This window comes from Sus scrofa, chromosome 16, assembly GCF_054392235.1.
Source record: "Sus scrofa isolate SSC_HxYL_T2T_F1_AM1 chromosome 16, Sscrofa_HxYL_maternal_Yorkshire_Landrace_v2.0, whole genome shotgun sequence".
In the NCBI taxonomy this organism is placed as follows: Eukaryota; Metazoa; Chordata; class Mammalia; order Artiodactyla; family Suidae; genus Sus; species Sus scrofa.
This window is the reverse complement of record NC_139398.1, coordinates 75,228,002-75,254,097: the sequence shown is the minus strand read 5'-3', so window position 1 is coordinate 75,254,097 and position 26,096 is coordinate 75,228,002. Positions and strand designations below refer to the sequence as shown.

The following is a 26,096-nucleotide window of genomic DNA, read 5'->3' as shown; positions in this document are numbered from 1 at the left end:
GTCGAATCAGAGCTGGAGCTGCTGGCCTACTTCATAGCCACAGGAAATCTGAACTGGGTCTGCGACCTACACCACAGCTCACCACAGCGCAGAATCCTTAACCCACTGAGCCAGGCCAGGGATCCAACCCGCCTCCTGGTCGATACTCAGAGGGTTTGTAACCTGCTGAGCCACAACCTTGACTTGTGTGTGTGTGTGTGTGTGTGTGTGTGTGTGTGTGTGTGTCTTTTTACATTTTCTAGGGCCACTCCCGCGGCATATGGAAGTTCCCAGGTTAGGGGTCCAATTGGAGCTGTAGCCGCCGGCCTACACCACAGCCACATCAACATCAGATCCGAGCCGCGTCTGCAACCTACACCACAGCTCACTGCAACGCCGGATCCTTAACCCACTGAGCAAGGCCAGGGATGGAACCTGTAACCTCATGGTTCCTAGTCAGATTCGTTAACCACTGTGCCAGGACGGGAACTCCTCACCTTGACTTTTTGAACTTCACAATCTTCATTTAAAAGTGTCTTGGGACACCGAAGTGTCTTAGCTAAAAAACAAAAGAAAGGAGTTCCCGCCGTGGCTCACTGGTTAACGAATCCGACTAGGAACCATGAGTTTGCGGGTTCGTTCCCTGGCCTCGCTCAGTGGATTAAGAATCCAGTGTTGCCGTGAGCTGTGATGTAGGTCGCAGAGGCGGTTCGGATCCCACGCCGGGTTGCTGGGTTGCTGTGGCTCTGGCATAGGCCGGCGGCTACAGCTCGGATTAGACCCCTAGCTTGGGGACCTCTATATGCTGCGCGGGTGCGGCCCTAGTAAAGACAGAACAAAACCCAAACCCGCGAAACAACTTCGTATCTTGGTATTATAATAATCGTAATAATTATTTATTTCTTGGAATTGAGATCATATTTACTCCCCTTCTATCTCTGTGGGGAGCAGGTTTAAAAACTGCTAGAATTTCATGATCAAAGTGTCAGCCGGCTTGCTTTTTTTCTTCCAAGGAAACAAGTTGCGTAGTCCCGGGAAAAGCGGCGCCCCTGGGCTTGCGTTCCTCTCATTGGTTCTTCCTGGGAGCCTCCGCCCCACCCAGGTCCCGCCTCCTGGACGGATGAACCAATAGGGGCGTAAGTTGTGGTTTAAACACCGAAGCTGGCGCGACCGCTGCAGACCGTGTCTTGCGAGGAGTGTGGCTGTTGATCCTAACGTGGGTGAATAGAGAGGTCTCGAGTCGTTGGCCGGGGAGGGTCTGGCCGGGTAGGGGCCGGGGGCGTTCTGTGAACTGGCTTGCGGGGGATCGGGGAGACGAGGCGTGGGGGGTTGGAATCCCCGCCGATGTTTGTAGCAAGGAACCGCGTTGCGCCGCGGCCTTGGACTGTATCCGTGACCCACGGAGGTTTGCTTCTGATGAGGGCTGTGCCAGTCCCAAATCGCCAACTCTTCCGGAACTTAGGGCCTCTGATGCAGCCTTCAAGAGTTAAGAGATGGATTAAGTGCCTGTTGACTCAAGATGGGGCTTTACCCTCTGCTTAGCTCTTTGCGTGGACGTGCTAGAGTAGAAAGTTGGGTCTTTGCTACACCTTAGCTTCTCCCAGCTTCCCCAATTCCTAGGGTCTAATGAATATTTCACACCCCTAGGTAATCCAGAATGTCTACTCTGATCTTTGTTGATAAGGAAAATGGAGAAGCAGGCACCCAAGTGGCTCCTAAGGACCGGCTAAAGCGGGGGTGTGGACCTTGTGAGTATACTAGTTGAAATTGGATACACAGGTATGGTGAATTAATGGTGGGTGTGGCCTGGATCTAGGGAGGAAGGGGAGGTATTTAGTGTACTTCCTGGGCAATTGGCAATTGGAATTGAATTTACTCTCGATACTTAGAGAGGCTTGCCATGGTCTCTTATTTCATGTTCAATATCTTAGTGAGATTATTTTAGAGGGTACTGAATTGAACTATGAAGGCATATGACCATGCCACTGTCAAAAATGGAGGTAAAGTGTGTAAAAATTAGGCCAAATATGTAGGCACAGTCAGCCTTCAAGTTGCTCAGGTGTTTGTTGCTGGAATAATCTTATGGTAAGACTTTTTCTTTAGCAGTCAAAGCTTTAGATGGGAGATCTCACATTTCAACACCACATGTTGGCAAAGTGTTTGATGCTCCACCAGCTGTTCCTAAAACTGCCAGAAAGGCTTTGGGAACTGTCAACAGAACTACAGAAAAGTCAGTAAAGACTAATGGGCCCCTCAAACAGAAACAGACAACCTTCTCTGCCAAAAAGGTAAGCGTTGGCTATGAAGACACTGTTTAAACATTTCAGCACCTTTGACTCTGAAGACAATTATTGGCATTCTACTTGGCTTTCTTCTTTGTGAATAGAAGGAAATATAGACGAGCAAACATAAATTAGCAGAAGAGATTCAGACTGTAGACTTTGTAACTCCAACATCACAAGTATCAGAAACAGCTGGTGAATATTTTTCCTCACCTGCCTTTAATGCGTGTATTACAGCACATTGGTTGGTAGTATCTACTTGAAGATACAAAAAGTACTGAGAGGGTACTTTGCAAGAGGTTACCTGGCTAATAAAACAAACAGCTCAGGTTCTGCCATCCTTCTCCCTACCTTCCAGAGCAAGCACCAGGTTTTAGGTGTTATCTTGCTAGCATGTTCACCTTTGTATATGTGTGTACAAACAATAGGTCAGTGCGTCCTGGACTGAGAGGGCTTGGCTATGAAAGGTTACTTCAGCATGTCCATTAACACTTCATTTGAATAACTTTTGTTTAATATGTATTAGGAAAAAAACAACTGGTATTTGACTTCAAACCAAGACCCACATGTATGGTCTTAGGACAAGGATGTCTTTAAAAAAAAAAAACTGAGTTGAGTAAGAGAAATGTTAAATGTAAGTATTGCAAAGAATATGACAAAAGTAGCAAGAATGTGATAGAACTGAAGTTTGGGAACCCCTGCCTAAGAGATTTCCTCTGGGTATGCACATGTGATGAAAGAATAAATCAACTCTATTCAGGCTTCTGTTTTGGCTCACTACCATTGTAGACTGTCTGGCAATTCCAGATTAGGGAATTATCCATCGTGGGCTTCTAAAGTCCTTGGATGTCTTTTGCTGCCCCTTATTCTATGTGTGTGTTTGAGGAACAAACATTAGTTTTTTAATATTAACCAAACAAATTATTTAGCTAATACTGAGACACAGCAATGGAAACATGCCATTCCCAAAGCCAAAAATGGCTTCTAGGATTAGCTTCTATTCTGGTTGATTTATGTCTATTTTCTCCTCATTTGATTGGGTGATTAAATTGATTAGCTCTGAATTAACTCAACTCTGCATTCTTGATAACTTCTGCTAATAGGTGGGAATACTTAAATTTCAAACTTTTGAGCCATGATACTAGGCTTGCTTGCTGAATTGTATTTGTATGTAATCATGAGAATGAAGGATTAGGTTTCTTAGAAGTTAGCATGAGGAGTTCCTGTTGTGTCCAGCGGTAACGAACCCGACTAGTAACCATGAGGATGTGAGTTCGATCCCTGGCCCTGCTCAGTGTGTTAAGGATCCCAAGTTCCCATGAGCTGTGGTGTGGGTCGCAGACGTGGCCCAGACCCTGAGTTGGTGTGGCTGTGGGAATTGTTCTCTGCTGTAGGTATGGCCCCCCACCCCCAAAAAAGTCAGCATGAAATCGAAAAAAATTTAAAATGTGGTGAAGCAATCACATGTCTTAGAGAAACCCTGGGATCTCTTGGACTAATCAGTTGACCAGGCTTCCACTCTTGGTAATGCATATTTTCTTTGGTGGTTTTAGGTGACTGAGAAGACTGTTAAAGCAAAAAGCTCTGTTCCTGCCTCAGATGACAACTATCCAGAAATAGAAAAATTCTTTCCCTTCAATCCACTAGGTAGTATCTTTTGGTATTGCACAAATGCTTTAGTCTTGAGTTTCTCTTAGGATCCTGAATTCCATTGTGCCTTGTCTTAGGATCCTGAATTCAACTGTGACTTGATATGGTTATGGATAATGATATATGACCCCAACCTATAACAAGGCTGTCAGAATGTGGGTTCTTTTGAACAAATACCTTTGCGGATTTATTTGTAAGGTTACATCTTGGGTCAGAAGGGGAATTGGAACAAAGATGTTCCAAATATTGTTCCTGTCCTCAAAAACTTAACACCTAGGGGAGCTGAGATGTGTCCACTGACGTGGAACAAGTCTAAAGTGGACAGTCTAACTAGCAGACCTTTTGGAAAGTTGGCTTTATGTCAAGTTGAACAATGCTTGAAAAATCCACATAGCCAGTGAAAACATGTGCGTTTGTGCATTTTTCTCTTTCAACTTGGTTCATGTATCTGAAATATTTTCTGCTGTAGAGCCAACTTGTCAAGCTTTAATTTACTCATATTTTGAGGAGAGGCTACTGTGTGCCAGGCACAATTAGGCTTGGGATGCTGGGATTAACAAGGCAGGCCCCACCACAAGGAAGCCCATGATTTGGAGGCAAAGTCAGGCACTGAACAAAGCATCTCACTTTGAGGAAGGAGGAAAAACGGGGTCTGGTAGTGAGATCTGAACTGAGCCTGGAAGAGCAAGGATGAATTCCCTTAGGAACTTGAGGTATTTGGGTGAAGAAGGGCTGAGGGAGGTTAAGAGCACTGTAACAGAGGAAAGTGTGTGCAAAGATCCTGAGGCAGCATAAAGGACTGGAGTGGTTCTGGGAAACAAAGGCAGAGTCAAGGGTGATACTGGTAACGGGGTGGGGGCAGATCACACATGAGCTGTATTTTTTTTTTTTTTTTGTCTTTTTGGTTGTTGTTGTTGCTATTTCTTGGGCCGCTCCCGCGGCATATGGAGGTTCCCAGGCTAGGGGTTGAATCGGAGCTGCAGCCACCAGCCTACGCCAGAGCCACAGCAACGCAGGATCCGAGCCGAGTCTGCAACCTACACCACAGCTCACGGCAACGCCGGATCGTTAACCCACTGAGCAAGGGCAGGGACCGAACCCGCAACCTCATGGTTCCTAGTCGGATTCGTTAACCACTGCGCCACGACGGGAACTCCGAGCTGTATTTTTTTGGTGTTTTACCCAAAGAACATTTAATCATGTTATTAGTGCACATCTAGGTAGTTTCTGTCTTTTATACAATATAAAACAATTCTACTCTTAGTATTATCTAAATTACTGTTGAGAGTGTGTGAGTATACCCAGAGGACAGACTTTAAGGAAGATGACTGGGTCTCAAAGTTGTGTGATTAAGTTTTGATATAATGTGCTTTCATTCTAATGATTACGATTCAGAAAAATGAGGTAGATTTATGCATATTGACCAGAAAAGAGGACTATGACATACTGTATTAGAGGAAAGTGATATTGCCTTCCAAAATGGGAGCGTAAATTATTGAACACATTCAATAATTACAGCTAACAACAAATGTTTTAAAACTCTAATCTCAATCAGAAAGGTAATGGGTATCTCATTGTTTAAAACTGGGGTGTGTGAGTATGAGTATATTTGATTATTGGTTATTTAAAATTTTTCTTTTTTAATTTCCTGTTTCTTTGTTTTCTCTTGATTTTGTGATTTCTTAGACTGTGTGTGTATGTAAAGAGCTTTCTGTGGGAGTTCTCGACATGGCTCAGTGGTTAACGAATCCGATTAGGAACCATGAGGTTGCGCGTTCCATCCCTGCCCTTGCTCAGTGGGTTAATGATCCGGGCGTTGCCCTGAGCTGCGGTGTAGGTTGCAGACGCGGCTCGGATCCCGTGTTGCTGTGGCTCTGGCATAGGCTGGCAGCTACAGCTCCGATTAGACCCCTAGCCTGGGAACCTCCATATGCCGTGGGAGCGGCCCAAGAAATGGCAAAAAGACAAAAAAAAAAAAAAAAGAAATTTTGCCTAAAATCATGGTTCTTAAATTTGGATTTAGGATTTTTGTACCCTTAAAAATTAGTGAAGACTCCAAAGAACTTTGTTTGTGTTGTTTATATATCTTACATTAGAAACTAAAATTGAGAAATTGAAAAAAACGTATTAATTCTTTAAATAAGCCCATTACATTAATGTATATACCTTAAACATTTTCTTTTAAGATAAAACAGTTAGTGTGAAGATTGGCATGATTTTATGTTTTTGAAATTTTGCTTTATTTGGCTTAACATAAAGTAGCTGCATTCACAACAGATTCTGTGTTGTCTGTTGCCTGTTTCGGGTTGATGTATATAAAGAGATTCTGGCTCTATGGAGATACTTAGTTAGAAGAGAGAAGTGTTTTAAGTCTTTGATATGACACTGAAATTCAACAGGTGGCTGTTTTGTATGTATAGCTGCCAGTGTGGAATCTGAAACCATTTCAGTGAACATTGTGTACTCTGACAATAGGAGCCGTTGCTCTGTTTTGCACTTTGATTGTATTTTTTATCCTACATTTATCATTCATTGGTCATTTAGAAATACTGGTTTGCTAGGAAATGTGGGTCATTTAAATGTTGCATTATGCAGTATCAAAACCACACTCCGTGAGCTCGTCAGGGAGGTCTTTAGTATTAGGAAGCTGTCAAGCTAATGATTACACATAAGTTTTTTGAAATTCTCGTTCTTTTCCCTTTTAAGTTGTGGATTTTATTATTGTCAGTGAATACTGTTTGCCTTGAAGTGATAGACTTCTTTCATTCCTCAGGGAAACTGTGCAACCCAAACCCAAGTCTGAGTAACCACAGTTTGTCTGTCAGTTCTTTCAAGTAAATAGTGTCCAGGAATAAGACCTCTAGTCCATATAATTTTATTTTTTTGAGGGCTGCACCTGCAGCATATGAAAGTTCCCAGGCTAGGGGTTGAATCGGAGCGGCAGCTGCCAGCCTACACTACAGCCACAGCAATGCGGGATCTGAGCCACATCTGTGACCTACACCACAGCTCATGGCAATGCCAAATACTTAGCCCACTGAGGGAGGCCAGGGATCAAATCCACATCCTCATGTTTACTAGTCGGGTTTGTTACTGCTGAGCCACAACGGGAACTCCAAGGACTCTAGTTTAGCTTGCAAATCAAATAATTGCCCAAATCTTTATTCTTGGAGAATACCATGGTCCTTCAGTATGCAGCAGAAGTGTTTTTATGGCATACTCACATCTTGCCATACAGAATACTAAAAAGACATGTTCTCAAGGCCTGCGAGCTAATAAAATTAATGCTTTTTACTGCATATAGTAAAGTGATATGTGAAACAGGCATTTTTTACTGCAGGTGAATGGTAGCAAGAAATGTAGTGACTAGTAAATATAGTTTATCGCCACAGTGATTTTATCCAACATTGCTTTATCCTATCCAATTCTGAATTATATCCAAAACAATAGGAAATAGTCTCTATTTTCATAATAGACACTCTTACTGGGTCTCTATTATGAAAGTAGTTGGACCTCAAGGGCCCTGCAAAAGGTCCTCAGACGCCCAGGGGTCCACTGAGCACCCTGAGAACCACTGCCCTGACAAAGTGCTTTCTCCCTATTGCAGATTTTGAGAGTTTCGACCTACCTGAAGAGCACCAGATCGCACACCTGCCCTTAAATGGAGTGCCTCTGATGGTCCTCCGTGAGGAGAGGGAACTTGAGCAGCTGTTACACCTGGGCCCCCCTTCGCCTCTGAACATGCCTTCTCCGCCGTGGGAGTCTGGTAAGTGAACGCGTGCCTTCTAGGAGGGCTGTAAACAGTCTGTGTCTTAACACTTCAGTACCGTGGGCACAGAATGCTGCAGAAGGAGAATCCCTCAAACCACATGGATGAGGTCTCAGGATAATGAAAACTCTTGTCCATTGGTATTGCTTTTTAGCCCCAAATGCCCAGTCAAATGAAGTCATTCTGGAATTTGGACGCTCTTAGATTCAAGCGGGATGAAATTTAGTGTATAACTTCTTAGGTTTTAAGTTGAAGTTAAATAGACTAGCTTGGGATGAGAATTCCAAATTGTATCCAAAGCTGGGAATAAGACCTGCGCAACTGCAGTGATTGGCAACCTTACTGCTGAAGGTTGAGGTTTGGTTTAAGCTAGTGGTCAAAAGTCGTCATTAGTATGTTCTATTCATTTTGATGGAAGAATAACTTAACACTATTTTAAAAATGACACTAGTGATAATTGTTGGCTCTTACTGGGTCTCTAAGAATGATACAGTTTTGGGTGCTTCTGAGATTTATTTCCTAATGAAGGTTAGTTCTGGGACCACAGCCACATTCCAAGAAGTGAGGTGTGTGTGTAGGTATGTAGGTGGGGCTGGGGTAAGGATTCATTAGGCACAGGGGAAAAGAAGAATTCATGATTAAAAGTGACAGTGAGGGAGTTCCCGTCGTGGCACAGTGGTTAATGAATCTTACTAGGAACCATGAGATTGCAGGTTTGATCCCTGGCTTTGCTCAGTGGGTTAAAGATCCGGCATTGCCATGAGCTGTGGTGTAGGTTGCAGATGCTGCTCGGATCCTGAGTTGCTGTGGCTCTGGCATAGGCTGGTGGCTACAGCTATGATTCGACCCCTAGCCTGGGAACCTCCATATGCCTATGCTGTGAGAGCAGCCCTAGAAAAGGCAAAAAGACAAAAAAAAAAAAAAGGGTGACAGCGAGGAGTTCCCGTCGTGGCTCAGTGGTTAATGAACCTGACCAGGAACCATGAGGTTTTGGGTTCCATCCCTGGTCTTGCTCAGTGGGTTAAGGATCATGCGGCTCGGATCCCACGTGGCTGTGGCTCTGGAGTAGGCCGGCAGCTACAGCTCCGATTAGACCCCTAGCCTAGACCTCCATATGCTACAGGTGTGGCCCTACAAAAGACAAGATAAATAAAGTGACAATGAGTGTCTGTGTTGATGGCCCTGAGGATTTACAGATGTTGAGTAAGAAATTCCTGTTTTCTAGATGTGTTGCAGTCTCCCTCAAGCATTCTGTCGACCCTGGATGTTGAATTGCCACCTGTTTGCTATGACTTACATATTTAACTTTCTTAGCACTTTATGGTCTGTGGGTATGTATTAACAGTTTGTATTAATAAAGCAACTCTTTAACAGACTCTTCCAAATATTGTGCTTGGTATTCTTTGGGATTTGCTCAAAACAGTATGAAAACTAGTGGACGTGTTTAACAGACAAGGGTATAATCTGAGAAGTTTGAGTTGAAAAACTTACTCTAGACTCCTCCCGTTTGTTTGGACAGCTTATTTTGGAAGCTCCCACTGCTTTCTCTGAAACATACGCCTCTCAATGTGTACTTTACTACCTTTTTGTGGCCGTTAACTAGTGGCAGTTACTAGATCTCTTAATTAGAAGAACCACTTTCGGCTCATTAAGTATCGTTGCTCAGCGTTCTTTATTGCTGGCTCTTTTCAGTTCCTGTATTCAGTGATCAAAAGTTGAAAGGGTCTAAACCTAAGAAACTTGACGTCCTTGTGATCTTCAGTGGGGCTCTTTGAAGACCACAGCAGATAATTTACTGAGAGTAAGATCTATTCTCCTCCATGGGAAATTATATTTAGTTGCTTACCGTGAGCTGGGAATTGTTTTTAAAATTATATTTAGTTGCTTACCATGAGCTGGGAATTGTTTTTAATAAGTATTTAATATGCATCACTGTGTTTCATGTTTATGACCTTATTTTTCAGATGACAGTGAACATCAGAGATTCACTGATACACCAAAGGCAGGAAGAGCTATAAAATGATAGAGCTGGTGTTTTGATTCCATAACTGAGATTGAAATCAAAATATCAGATTATAAATGATTGCCCATGGATTTTCTTTTTTTGGGCGGAGGGGGTGGATGATGCTTAAAAAAAAAAAAAGTCACTTGGAGCCACCATTTAAAATTAGTTTCATAGTTCCCATTGTGGCTCAGTGGAAACAAATCTGACCAGTATCCCTGAGGATGCAGTTTTGATCCCTGGCCTTGTTCAGTGGGTTAAGGATCTGCTGTTGCTGTGAGCTGTGGTGTAGCTTGCAGATGTGGCTCAGATCTGGTGTGGCTGTGGCGTAGGCTGGCAGCTACAGCTCTGATTCAACCCGTACCCTGGGAACCTCCATATGCTGTGGGTTTGGCCCTAAAAATAGACAAACAAGAAAATAAAATAAAATTAGATGTTCACATATCTATCTCTAGAGCTTCTCTTGGAAAAGCTGACCTGTCAGTAGTAGTACGTCCTTGTCTGTAATGGTGTGGTGGCTGCCTTTTAGGTGGGTGTTGGTTTTTTGTCCTCTAGACCCTTCACGAGGTGGCTTGCAGAGAGAATTGAAGTGTTCCTTTTACTCTCTCTCTGCTCTGACCCAGCCTGCTTAACTTAACTTCACTTACCTGGGCCAGGCAGTCAGTTGAATTTGATCCTTGCTTAATAGTAACTTGTACAAGAAGCCTTTCCCATGAAATGTTTGTAGCATCTACACTCAGATTAGAATGTGAGCCTTTTCTTTCCATCATTATTACAGGAAGCTGCAAGATATTAGGCGTGAAATACTAGGAACACATACAGACAATGATCCTGACCTTCAGCCTTTTACGGAATTATTCTGAATTGCTGGAATAAAATAAGACTACTTGGAAATCCTGCTGTGGCACAGTGGGTTAAGAATCTGACTGCAGTGGCTCAAGTTTCTGTGGAGAGATGGGTTCGATCCCTAGCCTGGTGCAGTGTGTTAAAGGATCCAGCATTATTGCAACTGTGGTGTAGGTTGTGGCTGTGGCTTGGATTCAGTCCCTGGTCCGGGAACTTCCATATGTCATAGGTATGGCCATTAAAGAAAAAACAAAATGGAAAAAAAAAAAAAAGAGAAGACCACTCGGGCACTTGAGTTTAAGGGAAAGTTTTAGACCTCACATCCTCGGGTGTAACAGGGCCACTTTGAAAAGCATAGCCTAGTTCTGAGTGGCTTTCATACTGTACCTTTAGAAGCTCTGGAAAGGGTTTCTTGTGAGGGGAACAAAGGGCCGGGAGCAAAGTCAATCCTTTACAAGTTAGTCACTGTCCTTGGTCAGACCTGAGCACGAGTGACCTTCTTTTCACTGCTGTTAATTAGGACCCGAAGTGCCTAGTGTTTGTGGTGATTTTGAGAACTTTAAACAGATATTTCTCCATTAATATAAGTAATTCTCATTTTGTGGGAATTATTGCTCTTCGTATCATGCATTTGGCTTTAATACTTGAAAAAGCTTATGAGAGGCCCTATTTGGAAATCCAAGTTGTCCAAGTGGTAATCCTTGAGAATTGAAGTTTATTTATTTTTTTGGCTGCAGCTGCTGGACATGGGATCTCACTTCCCAGACCTGGGATTGAACCCAGTGAAAGAGCCAAATCCGAACCACTAGACCATCAGGGAACTTCCTGAAGTGTCTTTCTTTCAGTCAGACAGTTCTCCTACACTGGACTTTATTCATTTTTTTTCACGGGCAGATTTACTCTTCATTTTATGTATTTTAAACATTTTTTATTAAAGGTAGTTTGTTTACAGTGTCCCTTCAACTTGTGTTGTACAGCAAAGTGACCCAGTCATATACGTATGAACATTTTTTTTTTTTCACACTAGCTTCTATTATGTTCTGTTCCAAGATATCGGACATAGTTCCTTGTGTCGTATAGCAGGACTCCATTGCTTATCTATTCCAAATCTAACGGTCTGCATCTACCAACTCCAACCCCCCTTCCATCCCCACCCTGGCAAAGACAAGTCTGCTCTCCATGTCCATGCTTTGTTTCTGCTTTGTAGATAGGATTATCTCTTCCATATTTTAGATTCCGAACACGGGATCTTACTGGTGCTTCTACCTATGTAAGTTTCGCTCATGACCAGCTTACTCTTCCTGCCTTGGCATTTTTCAGGTTTCACATTCCAGTTAGCCTTCAACAGGAACACAAAGCCTTTTAAGTATATTACTGTCTATATTCTCTATTAGACTAATTCTGAACTAACCTATATAGGAAGATTAGTCCCTATACTGAGTCCCAAAAGGGTCAGCACTATGGTAGAAATTCTTAAGTTGACTTTGTTCTTCCCAGTAGTTTATTTTTTATTTTATTATATATATATATTTTTTTTTTTTGGGGGGGGGTCTTTTTGTCTTGTTTAGGGCCACACCCATGGTGTATGGAGGTTCCCAGGCTAGGGGTCCAATCAGGGTAACAGCTGCTGGCCTATGCCACAGCCACAGCAATGCCAGGTCCAAGCTCAGCCTGCAACCTACACCGTAGCTCACTCAATGCCGGATCCTTAACCTGAGCGAGGTCAGGGGTTGAACTCACAACCTCATGGTTCCTAGTCGGATTTGTTTCTGCTGTGCTGAGATGGGAACTCCTCTTTCCATTAGTTTAAATGTTAGTCATTTATTGAGGCCCCACATGTTAGGGACCAAGCCTATGATGTTTAAGTAACATCTCCCTTGCCCTCAGGTGCCTGGCATCCAGTGAGAAGAGAGGTACCAAATGCCATCAGGACACAGGAAGATGCAAATGGGGCTGGGTGGGGGACCAGTCTAGGGAAGGGCATGGAAGCCTTTCTGACGGGGACATGTGGACAGAAACTTGGTGGACTAGGAGTGTTCTGGGCAGAGGGGACAGCTTTTGCAGAGGAAAGAAATCAGCTTGTTAAATGAAACTGCTTCCGTTCCCCCACTTGAAATTTGAGCAAGCACAGTGGTGGATAACAAAGGAGTCTGGAGAGTAAAGTAAGGTCATATGGCTTTTTAAACTGTACAGAGGGTTAAGAGTTTGTGCTGGTGATGTTGGATGCCCTGGGAAGGTTTTAAGGAGAGAAGTGACAAGGTCAGGTTTGTGTTTTAGTACCTTCCTTTTTCTGGAGTCAGGGAAACCAATTTGGAATCACAATGGTGATGATGATGAAATAACCTTGAGATGACAGTGGAGAAAAGAGCAAGATTTCAGGAGGGATCCAGGAGTTGGAACCAGCAGGATGGCAAATAGTGGGGAGAAGGCATGGGAAAACCCCACATACAAGCGTCCACAGGTGTGATGTTCGTTGCTGTATAGTTTATAATGGAAAACCATGGTGCAGGTATACAAGTGAATAAGATGTGTTCATTAAAAAGGAGAGGGTGGATCTACTTAGGTAGACGTGGAAAAATAACTATGAAAAGTTTTTGGCATAAAAAGTTTAAGGTTAAGGATCCGGTATTGTCATGAGCTGTGGTGTAGTTAGCAGATGTGGCTGGGATCTGGCGTTGCTGTGGCTGTGGTGTAGGCCAGTGGCTGCAGCTCTGATTCGACCCCTACCCTGGGAACTCCATATGGGTGTGGGTGTGGCCCTAAAAAGAAAATAGATAAATAAAATGTGGGTTGTAGGATGGTCTCTACGATCACTTTTATTTAAATACATACGTGCTTCCATGAGACAGAAAAGCGGAGTAGTGGGGAGTACAGCCTCAAAAATCAGATCCTGGCTCAGCATTGTAATCTGTGACCTTGGGAAGTTGTCCAGAGGATTATACGAGCTGATGCCTGAACACCCAAAAGAGGTTCTTTGTGGAGAAAGCCTTTGTGAGTTTTAGTTACTATTATGGTTTGGTTTATTTTGGGGTATAAAAATGTCTATAAATGTATATATTCATCTCTTACCAGGCTTGTCTTATGTGTGCATGCATATGAGAGATTAGCATACTTTAAATTTATGAAAATTTGTATATTAATAGGATTATACCATTTAAAGAATGAGAAAACACCCTTTCCTCTGGAACCTTGAGAACCTGGAGGCCAGAAAGATTGCCTTCCTCTCGCTGATTCCCCACAGATCTCGTTGTGGGGGTGAGGGCACTGGGTTTGAGCCTTACCTTGATACCTGCATCTAAGGTTCTAGGGTGTCTGAACACCTGGTAGTTTTTGATGAGGGTTGGTGACAGTGCATCTGATTCTGAAACAGCTTCAAAGGAAGCTAGGGGTGGGATGAGCTACTTTGGTCTTAGTGCCTTTTGAGAACTGAAGATTGTTCCTAGTGAAAAACTACCCCATGGAGGAAGTTAGCATCCTTAGGGCTTAGGATCAACCAACTTGGGGAACTGGCCTGGGCATGCAGCACTGCCTGACAGTGTTACTGTTTACTCATATTCATTCGCCCACAGTGTATGAGTCTACTGTTTTCATAGCTTTTCTTTTCTTTTCTTTTTGGTCTTTTTGCCTTTTCTAGGGCCGCTCCTGCAGCATATGGAGGTTCCCAGGCTAGGGGTCCAATCGGACCTGGATTGGACCAGATCCGAGCTGTGTCTGACCTACACCACAGCTCACGGCAACACTGGATCCCTAACCCATTGAGTGAAGCCAGGGATCGAACCTGCGTCCTCATGGATGCTAGTCAGATTCGTTTCTGCCAAGCCATGACGGGAACTCCAGTTTTCATAGCTTTTCTACCCATGAAACTTGTGCCTTTCCCCCGGCACCCCTGCCTCTTTGGTGCTGTACCTCCCTGTAGTAGAGGATGACTCCTGCCAGCAGTCAGGAATGCCTTCATCTTGCTACTGTTTATTCTACAAAGTCACCTGCATCTTACAACTGAGGTGTCTCTCCTTCTCATGGGCCAGTCCCTCCACATATGCTCTGGGTCCCCTCCTCTCATCAGTAATCACATTTCTCTACTTTTCATTTTATGTTTGCAGCTTCTCTAGTCTCAACCCTGTCTGTAAATTTCCTTCCTTATCTCCACATCTTGCTTAAATGTCAGATTGTAAGGGCTCAGTGCTGGCCTCTTTTCTCTGCAAACCCTCCCCATGTGATCTTATCTACTGCTGTGGTTTAGAATCCCACCTCTGTGTTGCATTTCTATCTCTAACCCACATCTGTGTCTCTAACCCAGGTCTCCTCTGAACTCCCACACCTGCTACCAAGAGTTACTTCTTGAGATCTTAGTTCTAGTAATCTGAATTAGAACTCTCGATTCACCCCTTCCGAATCTGCCCTTTGCTAGCCTTCTCTACGGCAATAAATGGCATTTACTTATTCCAAACCAAACCTCATGGTTCTGTTCTAGGGCATATTTCTCCTTGGCTCACTTCTTTCCCACTCCTCCAATGCAAGGCATTATCTGTCACTACGACCAAGGGGCCCTCTAACTGGTCATTCTGCTTCTGCTCACTCCCCTTCCAGTTCATTCCAAACATTGACAGAGTGACATTAAAAAGGCAAATCTAATTGTGCGTGCCCTGCTCTGACTGCAATCTAAGCAGTTTCCCACTGGGCCTCGGGTTACATCTGAACTCGCCTCCCTGGCCCTGGAGGCCCTGCCTGCTCTGACCCCTGCCTGGCCTTTCAGTGTTCCCTTATTCCACACTCTGTCTCCCCAGAACCTGGCTGCACCCGTCTTTGAGTTCTTGAGTGCACTGTTCCTGCTGCTGATGTGGCCTCTGCAAGAGACATTACTTGGTTGTGTGGCTCTTCGTGGCCTCCTGAATTGCATTTTGGATTCCTTTTTCCATCACCGATTCTACCTGAGGCATTGTTGGTGCTCTGTGATCTCATGTCAAGTGCAGGGACTGCTTGCTTCCTTCATTCTGTGTCTTAGCTCATCACCTCATTCACACGCCCGAGCAGTTACCGCATCCTGCCAATTCCACCTCTTAAATGTTTCAGAAAGCTCTGATTCTTCCAGTTGCCCATCGTCCATGCATTCTTTTCTGTTGTCTTTTTAGGGCCACATCTGCGGCATATGGTGGTTCTCAGGCTAGTGGTCAAATCGGAGCTGTAGCCACCGGCATACGCCACAGCCTCAGCAACATGGGATTTGAGCCACATCTGTGACCTACACCACAGCTCACGGGCAACGCTGGATACTTAACCCACTGAATGAGGTCAGGGATTGAACCTGCGTCCTCATGGATGCTAGTCAGAGTCGTTTCTGCTGAGCCACGACGGGAACTCCCAGACCACTCTCATTTCTCACCTCGATGTTCTAACAGCTTTTTATTCATTATTTCATATTATTTCCCCAGAGTCCCTGCTGTGGCGCAGTGGGTTAATGATCCAGCTTTTCTCTGTGGCTATGGTTGTAGGTCATAGCTCTGGCTTGGATTTGATCCCTGCCTCGTGACCTTTCTTATGCTGAGGGTGTGGCCAAAAAAAGAAAAAAAAAATTATTTCCCCAAAGCCATTCTCCAGGCAGGCAGCAAATGTGACGTTATTATTCAACTTCAGACATTGTAGTTTTCAACTGCAGAAGTTTGACTACAGTTTTTAAAATATCTTCCATGTGTCTAACCCACATTTTGAGCACATGAAATATTGTTATAATCTTTTTTAATGTTCTTGTCTGCTAATTCTGAATCTATGTCAATTATGGGTTGGTTCCAAGGGTTTATTTTTTTACCCTCATTACAGTTCATGTTTTCCCATTGCTTTGTATGCCTGACAGTTTTTAATTGGATGTCAGATGTGAATTTTACCTTTGTGTGTGTGTGTGTGTGATGGGTATTTTTACATTTTTAGAAATGTTCTTTAAAATTTTTAAAAAATTATAGTTGGAGTTCCCGTCATGGCGCAGTGGTTAACGAATCTGACTAGGAACCATGAAGTTTCGGGTTCGATCCCTGGCCTTGCTCAGTGGCTTAAGGATCCGGTGTTGCTGTGAGCTGAGGTGCAGGTGGAAGACGCGGCTTGGATCCCAAGTTGCTGTGGCTGTGGCGTAGGCCAGCGGCTACAGCTCTGATTTGACCCTTAGCCTGGGAACTTCCATATACTGTGGGAGCCACCCTACAAAAAGACCAAAAAAAATATATATCTATATACATATATATATAGTTGATTACAAATGTTCTTTTTTTTTTTTTTGTCTTTTTGCCATTTCTTGGGCCGCTCTGGCGGCATATGGAGGTTCCCAGGCTAGGGGTCCAATTGGAGCTGTAGCCACCAGCCCATGCCAGAGCCACAGCAACACGGGATCCAAGCCATGTCTTCCACCTGCACCTCAGCTCACGGCGACACCGGATCCTTAAGCCACTGAGCAAGGCCAGGGATCGAACCCGCAACCTCATGGTTCCTCGTCAGATTCGTTAACCACTGCACCATGACGGGAACTCCTACAAATGTTCTTAAATGTTGTTCTGGGATGTAGTTGACTGGAAACAGCTTGATTCTTTTGAGTCCTGCTTTGAAGGTTAGACAGGACTTGGGCTAATTTCCTCTTAGTATTGAGGTAAAACCCTTTGAACAAGTATTCTTCCATTTTTCTTTACAGCACTAAAGGAATTCCTACCTAGCAGATGAGGAAACAAGCTTCCAAATTTGTGACAGCTGGTAGGTTGTTGGAGCCTAGAATCGAAGTCATATCTCTCTGGCCCCAGTGTCCTGGTGTTTTTTTTTCCTTTCAGCTTTATTGAGATCAGTGGACGCATAGCACTGTGTAAGTTTGAGGTGTACAGTGTGTTGATTTGATTGCCTTATGTATTACAAAATGATCACCACTTAGTGTTAACTAACACCTCTATCGCACCACAGATTATCTTTTCTTTTTTGGGGGGGTGGGTGGGAGCCTTTTAGATCTACTCTTAGCAACTTTCTATTACATAATACAGTATTATTCGCCATATACCATGCTGTACATTAGAACCCCGGAACTTGTCTTTTTTTTGTCTTTTTAGGGCCACACCCACAGTATGTGGAGGTTCCCAGGCTAGCGGTCAAATCGGAGCTGCAGGTGTCAGCCTATGCCATAGCCACAGCAATGCCAGATGCTTAACCCACTGAGTGAGCCCAGGGATCAAATCTACATTGTTAGGGATACCAGGCAGATTCATTACCGCGGAGCACAGCGGGAATTCCCTTACTTGTCTTATAATGAAGTTTGTACCCTTTGACTAACGTCTCCCTCTACTTGGTTTCTATGAATTTGGCTTTTTTAGATTCCATTTATAAATGATATCATGCGGTATTTATCTTTCTCTGACTTAGTTCATTTAGCATAATGTCCTCAAGGTCCCTTTATGTTGTTGCACACGACACGATTTCCTTCTTTCTCATGATTATTATTCAATAGGATATGTATGTATATCACAACTTTTTTTATCCATTCATCTGTTCACGGACGCTGAGGTGGTTTTTGTGTCTGTGGATAATGTGCGGTGAATAATGCAACAGTGAACATGGGAGTGCAGACATCTCTCCGGGATCCTGTTTTCATATCCTTTGGCTGTGTACTAGAAGTAGCATTGCTGGATCATATAGTGGGTCATATTTTTAATTTTTTTGAGGAATGAAGACACTTAATACTCTATTCACTGTCCCCTGAGTGAGGAGGTTTTTATGGTCTGACTGTTGGGAATAGACACTATTCCCAGCTCTGTGTGAGTTCTGGATGCTCTTCCCTCTGCCTTTCCAGGCAGTTTTCTTGGGACATGTGATGACTGCTAGAGGGAGATCCTCTGCATGTTTCCAGGCTTCTCTCTGTGCGGCTCTCTCTCCGGTGCTCTGCCCTGTGAACTCCAGCTGCCTTGGGCTTCTTAAACTCTGCTCTGTCTCTTCAGCTCAGGGAGTTGGCTTGGCTCTCCTTTCTTCCCCGCTTTGTGGACTCAAAACTTGCCAAACTAAACTTGGGCTAATCCTAGAGCTCACCTCATTTATTTCCCATTCCTCAAGGACCACTGTTGCCCAATGTCTATTCTCTCGGAAACAGTGTTTCATATATTTTTCTTAGTTTTAGTTGTTTCAAGCAGAGGGGTAGAGTGCTCCTTGTTACTCTATCTTGGTTGGAACTGAAAGTTCCCTCCAGGCATCATCTTATTATTATTTCTTTTTATGAGGTAAAAGTCACATAACATAAAATTCACAATTTAAAAATTTTAACCATTTCGCAGTACACAACTCAGTGGCTTTTAGTACCTTCAGTGTTATTCAGTCATGACCACTACCTAATGTCAGAACATGTCATCACCCCAGAAAAGAAACCCATGCCCATTAAGCAATCATTCCTCATTTCATTTACTTTTTAATGATGCCCCACTGCCCTTGGGATAAAGTCTGCGTGGCTCCCAAGGCCACATGGTGGCTCCCAGTGAGATGATGGTACGATTCCTCTCCTGGAAAGCTCTGCCTTTTTGCTTGGCTCAAACGTATCCGTCCTTTAATTCTCCACCGACACATTTCTCTTATCAGAAGCCTTTCCTGATACTCCAAGATTGAGCTACGTTCCTTCCATTTTGCTCAATTAGCCCCAGATCCTTAAGCTTCTAGCACTGACCCTACCAAACTGTGTGTGCTTGTTTGGCTGGCTTTCTCTTCTGCCCCTCTGGGAACTGGCTGAGGTCTGTCTGCTGTTGAGTCTTGCCTGGCACAAGGTAGGTGCTCAGGTATTTGCTGAAATTAATGACTGTGTCCTCGGGCTCTGGTTTCTAGAGATCCAGAGACTGCCCTGGGCCCAGTGTTAGCATCGCTTAGAGTCTGGACCGAAGAGCCTTCCTCCATCAAAGGTTTGCACACAGAGGCATGGGTGGGGAGGCCTGCTTCCCCCCCAAACCCACAGACAATCATTTGTGTTTTTCTCTCAGCCCCGCCCACCTGTGTATCAAGAAGATTGTAGCCTTTAAGGTGGAAATGTGAAGTGGTTTTCTTTCTTCAGTAATTACTACCAGTGGTATTTTGTCAACCTCTCCTCCTCGCCAGGTGGTGCATGATGCTTAATATAATCGCAACAGATTCCATAGCTCTCTGGTCACTTTTGGTTAAAATGAATTTGGGGCTTAGCATAGGATCCTCAGTCCTGTTTGTTTTAAAACGTCCATCTCAAACTCATTGCAGACTCTCTTCCCTGTCCCTGGGCAGAGGCTGGAGCTGGGACTCAAGCATGTGCATCTGCTGCCCACCCAGAAGCTGTCAGGCCCCTTGTGGGCCTTCTGCAGCCCAGTGCCAGGGCGGACAGCTGGAGGGAGAAGGGATTCTGCTCGTGTGACCGGCTTCATGTTGGTTATGGGGAGTGTCCTGGCTTTGCTCTGGCTGTTGGGCTCTGTGTAGTGCTGATGCCTACCACTGTGGGGGGTGTGTGTGTGAGATCACACGCTCCCACCTGAGAATGGCAGTCACTCCTCTTCCCATGCTTCTCCTAGGAGGGGACTCCTTTTGCTTGGTCCAGGAGCCATCCCTGGCCTCTTCCCTTCCGTTAATAACCATTGGTGAGAATTTCCTGGTGGTGCAGCAGGTTAAGGATCTGGCTGTTGTCAGTGCAGTGGCTCAGGTTGCTGCTGTGGCACGGGTTTGATCCCTGGCCTGGGAACTATCACATGCTGCTGGTGGGGTCAAACAACGAAACCAATAAAAAAACGAAAAAAATCCAGGGAGTTCCCTTCATGGCTCAGCAGTTAACAAACCTGACTAGGATCCATGAGGATGCAGGTTTGATCCCTGGCCTTGCTCGTTGGGTTAAGGATCCGGTGTTGCCCTGAGCTATGGTGTATGTGGCAGACATAGCTTGGATCCTGCATGGCTGTGGCTGTGGCTATGGCTGTGGCGTAGGCCAGAGGCTGTAGCTCTGATCCACCTCTAGCCTGGGAACTGCCATATGCTGCAGGTGCAGCCCTAAAAAAGCAAAACAAACCAAAAAACCAAAAACAAACGAAGCCATTGGGGTCCTTTTCCACAGGAATGGTGTCACATCAACAGCCATGCCCTTTAAGGACTTCAGAGAATGGGTTAGGGTGAAGGTTTCCCAGGCATCACATCAGAGGCTTTTCAAAGGCTCTACCCAGTCGTCCTGGGCTGCTTTGGCAGGTGAGCAGTCTCTGGGCCATGATCAGGCCACCAGTGTTTGAGTTCAAGTCCCCACATGCTGAAGATCCCTACCCCACCCTCCCATAGTGCAGTGAGAAGACTGAAAAGAACGATATTCTCAGGCTCTCAAGATGCTTCCCCAAGTCCTCCCTGTCACCATGCTTGGCTCTGTTGACACCAGGGGGCCTATCCTTTCTGCATCTCAGAAGGTGTGCATCTAGGGGACAAGGTGCCACTCCTCCTTCTTGCAGGTCCCTCAGCCTTCATAGGTGACTTCTTTAGAGCTACCCTTGACCACAGGAGGGGAGGGATCTCACTCTCCCACCATGGACATGGGTTTTCCTTGCAGACACCCAAAGGCTACCTGTATCAGGCTGCTTTCTTTTCTAATGGTTGATGCTCGCAGGGCTGGTTCTGGCATCTCTCACCAAGCTCATAAATAACTTTAGAACATGTTGCACTTAGTGGCTTTTGGGGACCTTAGCCTCATGTGCTCAAGCAACTGGAACAATGAAAAATGCCAGATCTTCCATCCCTCTCTAGCTAGAGTGAACACCTGCTGAGGGATGGTTTATCTTCGCAGTCTCCATGTCTACAGCTTTGCCTGGAATAGGCAGACAGTTTGTGGGATTCAGTTACAGCAGGAAGTAAGACAGCCAGGTGGCTGCCTGTGTCCCTGTGTGCCTGCATTCCTCATGAAGAGGCCTCTTTCCTGTAAGAGGAACCAGGATGGAAGAGCCACTTCTCTTCCCAGTGGAGCTGGGAATGGAAAAGACTGCAAGCCCTGCCTTCCCCTGGTGCCCAAGGAGTGGGAGGGGTTTCCATGGTGATGGCACGTACCATCCCTCCCATCCATCTTGCAGCACTGCTTCAGAGGTGGGAGCTGCTGGCCACTGGTGTGCTGCTCAGAGCCCAGGCCCCAGCTGGCTTTTGGTGTCCTGCACACTTGCACTGACACACCAGAGGGGACAGTCCACTGGGGGCACAGTGCGGAGACTAACCCAGGTAGTCTGGAGCAGGGTGCATAGTTAAGAAGCATCTTTGTCATTCTGGAGAGATGAAAAGCTAGTTGAGCACAGTGTTCTGCCTTCCCTGGTTGAAAACTGTAACCAGAGCAGTCAAACAAGTTGCCTTTCTGTCTTGCATTGTAGTGTGAGGCACAGGGGTGAGGCTGGTGTGCAGAGATGCTGAAGGGGACAGTCAGGTGAAGAGAGATAAGGAAGGCTGGCATGACTCAGACCTTGAAAAAGAGACAGAACTGGGAACTAAGAAGGCAGAAGACATAAGATCACACAGAGCTTGGCATCCAGCAGGTGCTCACACTCAGGACTGGTGACTTTTATGGGAGGGATGTGCTCTAAAGATCCTGTATAATTAAAGCTTTATATACTTGAAGACTAATCTGGCATGAATGCTATATTAGTGTGCTTGGGCTACCATAAAATAATACCATATACTGGGGGCTTAAACAACAAAACTTTATTTTCTGATAATTCCAGAGGGTAGAAGTCCAAGGTTAAGGAGTTGCTAGGTTGTTTCTTTCCAAGCCCTCTCTCCTTTGGTTTGCAGACAGCTGCCTTCTCTCTGTGTTGTCTGTGTCCTAATCTTGAAAAGCACCAGTCTACCAGGAATTAGGGTCTACCCTAAGGACCTCATTTTTTTTTTTTTTGGTCTTTTTGCCATTTCTTGGGCCGCTCCTGCGGCATATGGAGATTCCCGGGCTAGGGGTCGAATCGGAGCTGTAGCTGCCAGCCTACGCCAGAGCCACAGCAACGCAGGATCCGAGCCGCGTCTGTGACCTACACCACAGCTCACGGCAACGCCAGAACCTTGACCCACTGAGCAAGGGCAGGGATCGAACCCGAAACCTCATGGTTCCTAGTCGGATTCGTTAACCACTGCGCCACGACGGGAACTCCAGGACCTCATTTTTATTTTTATTATTATTATTATTATTATTTTTTGTCTTTTGTTGTTGTTGTTGTTGCTATTTCTTGGGCCGCTCCCGCGGCATATGGAGGTTCCCAGGCTAGGGGTCAAATCGGAGCTGTAGCCACCGGCCTACGCCAGAGCCACAGCAACGTGGGATCCGAGCCGCGTCTGCAACCTACACCACAGCTCACGGCAACGCCGGATCGTTAACCCACTGAGCAAGGCCAGGGACTGAACCCGCAACCTCATGGTTCCTAGTCGGATTCGTTAACCACTGCACCACGACGGGAACTCCTCATTTTTAATTTAATTAGCCCTTTAAAGGCCCTGTCTCCAAATGTAGTCACCTTTTGAGGTACCAGGGGCTAGGACTTCACTATGTGAATTTCAGGACAGTGGCAAAGGAGCAGAGACACAATTCAGCCCATAATAGATGTCATGTGTTTCTACCAAAGAGGCAAAGCTAAGTGGTAGTGGCAAAAACATAGCTTACACTTCAATTTGAAACCTGTTGAAACTTTAAAGATGATTCTGGTCAATTCTGAAAAATTGGTAGGTGCTTTTAGTTTAAAATTTTATGTGGAAGATGACTTCATAATCCTTTTAACTTTTGTTTGAAATCTGCAAAATCCAATTTCCTTTTTTTGTGCAGTGCCTGATATGTGTCAGGCACTGTCCTTGGTACTAAGGATAGAACAATTAACAAAACAGATATAAATCTTTGCCTTCATTCTAGCTGGAAGAGACAAACTAGCTGCAAAATAATGTTACACCATATGCTATAAAGTGATAGTTGCCATGGAAAAAATAAAATAGGGATGGGGGTATGTCCTGTAGGTGGGTTGAAATTTTAAATAGGTTATAGAGAGCCACATCGAGAAGACTGAGAAAGTACTTTTTTTTTTGGCTTTGCCCATGGCACATAGAAGTTCCCAGGCCAGGGGCTGAACCTGAGCCATAGCAATAACTTGAGCTGCAGCAGTGACAATGATGCATCCTTAACCCAGTGCACCACAAGAGGACTCCTGAGGAGGTAATTTTGAACAAAGACTTGAAGTAGGTGGGGGAGGATCCCTGAGGACATCCAGGGTAAGGACTGTCTAGGCAGAGAGAGGAGAGAGCAAGTACACAGGTCCTGAGGTAGGAATGGACTTAGCCTGTTTGAGGAGTTGCAGGAAGGTCAGAAGGGCTGGAGGATCATGAGTAATAGGGAGAGGACTGGGAGATGATGCCAGAGAGGGAGGTGGGAGCTAAATCATGTAGGATCTTGAAGGCAATGGAAAGGACTTTGGATTTTAAGTGTAGGTCCCTGGAGGCGGGGAGGGCAAAAGATTGTTGGGATCAGGGCAGTGCTAAGCTGGGAAGATGGAGAGTGGGGTACTTGAGGAGCAGATCATGGAGAGCTGGAAGTTATCCACAGGGATGCTGTCTAGATGACCATAGGAATGAGTGACTGAGGTAGTTGGAGGGCAAGCTCATTGGAGGAGAACTGACAAGGAATTCGGAGAGCAGGGTCTTGGAAGGAATAAACAGGACGGAGGAGTGGTGTTATAGAGAATGGCAGTGAAGCTGGAGTCAGATTCTTCAAGGAGGAAAGGGAATGAGCCCGGTGTTCACAGCATGACTGGCAGTGGGTGGTGTAGTCTGCGGACATGAGGTTGGAGCTGGGGTCTTAGGGCAGAGGGAGGGCGCGTGGTCAGGAAGCAGCAATGGAGCCCAGGCTCCTCTTCACTGATGCTCACGGGAGACCCAGGGAGGGATGGTAGCTGGGGGGCCATGCTTCTTTCCCTCCAGCTGTGAAATGTGAATGTCTTTTAGGATATTGCTATTCATGACTCATTTATTTATTTTAATAAAACTCAAATGAAACTATCACTTCTTCATACTAGGCCTCTGCATCTAGATGAAATTGAACAAGGATTTTTCAGAAGTTCTCTTCCTGAGACATGGAATAACAGAAATTAATCATTTCTGCCCCTTGGTCTTTATTTATTTATTTATTTATTTGATCTTTTTGTCTTTTCTAGGGCCGCACCCGTGGCACATGGAGGTTCCCAGGCTAGGGGTCAAATCGGAGCTGTAGCCGCCGGCCTACGCCAGAGCCACAGCAATGCGGGATCCAAGCTGCGTCTGCAACCTACACCACAGCTCACGGCAACACTGGATCCTTAACCCACTGAGCGAGGCCAGGGATGGAACCTGCAACCTCATGGTTCCTAGTCGGATTCGTTAACCACTGAGCCACAACGGGAACTCCTGCCCCTTGGGCTTTAGATGGAGGCATCTGGGATTAAGGCAGAGCCCTCTTGACTACTTATAAGATTCTATCCTGAGGTTCATCATTGCCTTTTTGTTTGTTTGTTTTTAGGGCCTCACCCATGACATATGGAGGTTCTCAGGCTAGGGGTCCAACCTGAGCTGTAGCTGCTGGCCTATACCACAGCCACAGCAATGTCAGATCTGAGCTGCGCCTGCAGCCTACATCACAGCTCACGCAATGCCTCATCCTTAACCCACTGAGCGAGGCCAGGGATCTAACCTGCTTGCTCATGGATACTAGTCAGATTCATTTCCACTGAGCCACAATGGGAATTCCCCATCAGTGCCTTGATAGGCTGCATCCAGAGCAGCACAGTGGAAGAAAAATTTCATTTAGAAGACATTATTGTTATTTCCCCAATACAGTTTTTTTTTTCCCCTACTGTACAGCATGGTGACGCAGTTACACATAGCAATGTACACATTCTTTTTTCTCCCATTATCATGCTCCATCATAAGTGACTAGACATAGTTCTCAGTGCTACACAGCAGGATCTCATTGCTAATCCATTCCACAAGCAATAGTTTGCATCTATAACCCTAAGCTCCCCAACCACCCCACTCCTTCCCCCTCCCCCTTGCAACCGCAAGTCTATTCTCCAAGTCTATGATTTTCTTTTCTATGAAAAGGTTCATTTGCACTGTATATTAGATTCCAGATATAAGTGATATCATATGGTATTTGTTTTTCTGGCTTACTTCACTCAGTGTGAGAGTCTCTGGTTCCATCCATGTTGTTGCAAATGACATTATTTTGTTCTTTTTTATGGCTGAGTAGTATTCCACTGTGTATATATACCACGTCTTCCTAATCCAATTGACTGTTGATGGACATTTGGGTTGATTCCCTGTCTTGGCCATTGTGAATAGTGCTGCAATGAACACGCATCTTTTTTAAGGAAAGTTTTGTCCAGATACATGCCCGAGTGGGATTGCTGGATCATATGGTAGTTCTATGTATAGATTTCTAAAGTACCTCCGTATTGTTCTCCACAGTGGTTGTACCAGCGTACATTCCCACCAACAATGCAGGAGGGTTTCCTTTTCTTCACACCCCCTCCATTTGTTATTTGTGGACTTATTAATGACGGCCATTCTGACTGGTGTGAGGTGGTGTCTCATGGTA

At 45.0% G+C, this 26,096-nt stretch overlaps 1 protein-coding gene across 9 annotated transcripts; it reads left to right on the top strand.

Moving 5' to 3' along the window:
• The first annotated feature begins 1,156 nt into the window (after positions 1–1,156).
• PTTG1 (PTTG1 regulator of sister chromatid separation, securin) lies at positions 1,157–20,281 on the top strand. 9 transcript variants are annotated; one of them, XM_085001866.1, is made up of 7 exons: positions 1,157–1,195; positions 1,627–1,727; positions 2,083–2,267; positions 3,815–3,908; positions 7,519–7,677; positions 8,906–9,011; positions 17,199–20,281. In XM_085001866.1, exons 2-6 carry the CDS (start codon positions 1,637–1,639, stop codon positions 8,983–8,985), a joined length of 609 nt encoding a protein of 202 aa, XP_084857992.1. In that variant the 5' UTR covers positions 1,157–1,195; positions 1,627–1,636; the 3' UTR covers positions 8,986–9,011; positions 17,199–20,281. The 9 variants fall into 9 exon arrangements, 8 of the variants coding, with proteins under 8 accessions (XP_084857992.1, XP_084857991.1, XP_005672622.2 ...); XM_085001865.1 differs by lacking the exon at positions 17,199–20,281 and adding an exon at positions 10,461–10,800; XR_014830911.1 differs by lacking the exons at positions 8,906–9,011; positions 17,199–20,281 and adding an exon at positions 14,194–16,098 and having other exon boundaries at positions 2,086–2,267; positions 7,519–8,405.
• The last annotated feature ends 5,815 nt before the right edge of the window (positions 20,282–26,096 follow it).

Bases quoted from the DNA above. Each gene is read 5' to 3' on its own strand.
- PTTG1 (XM_085001866.1), top strand. From the start codon at position 1,637: ATGTCTACTCTGATCTTTGTTGATAAGGAAAATGGAGAAGCAGGCACC. The intron at 2,268-3,814 runs GTAAGCGTTGGC...TGGTGGTTTTAG, and splicing joins CAACCTTCTCTGCCAAAAAG to GTGACTGAGAAGACTGTTAA. The intron at 3,909-7,518 runs GTAGTATCTTTT...TCCCTATTGCAG, and splicing joins CTTTCCCTTCAATCCACTAG to ATTTTGAGAGTTTCGACCTA.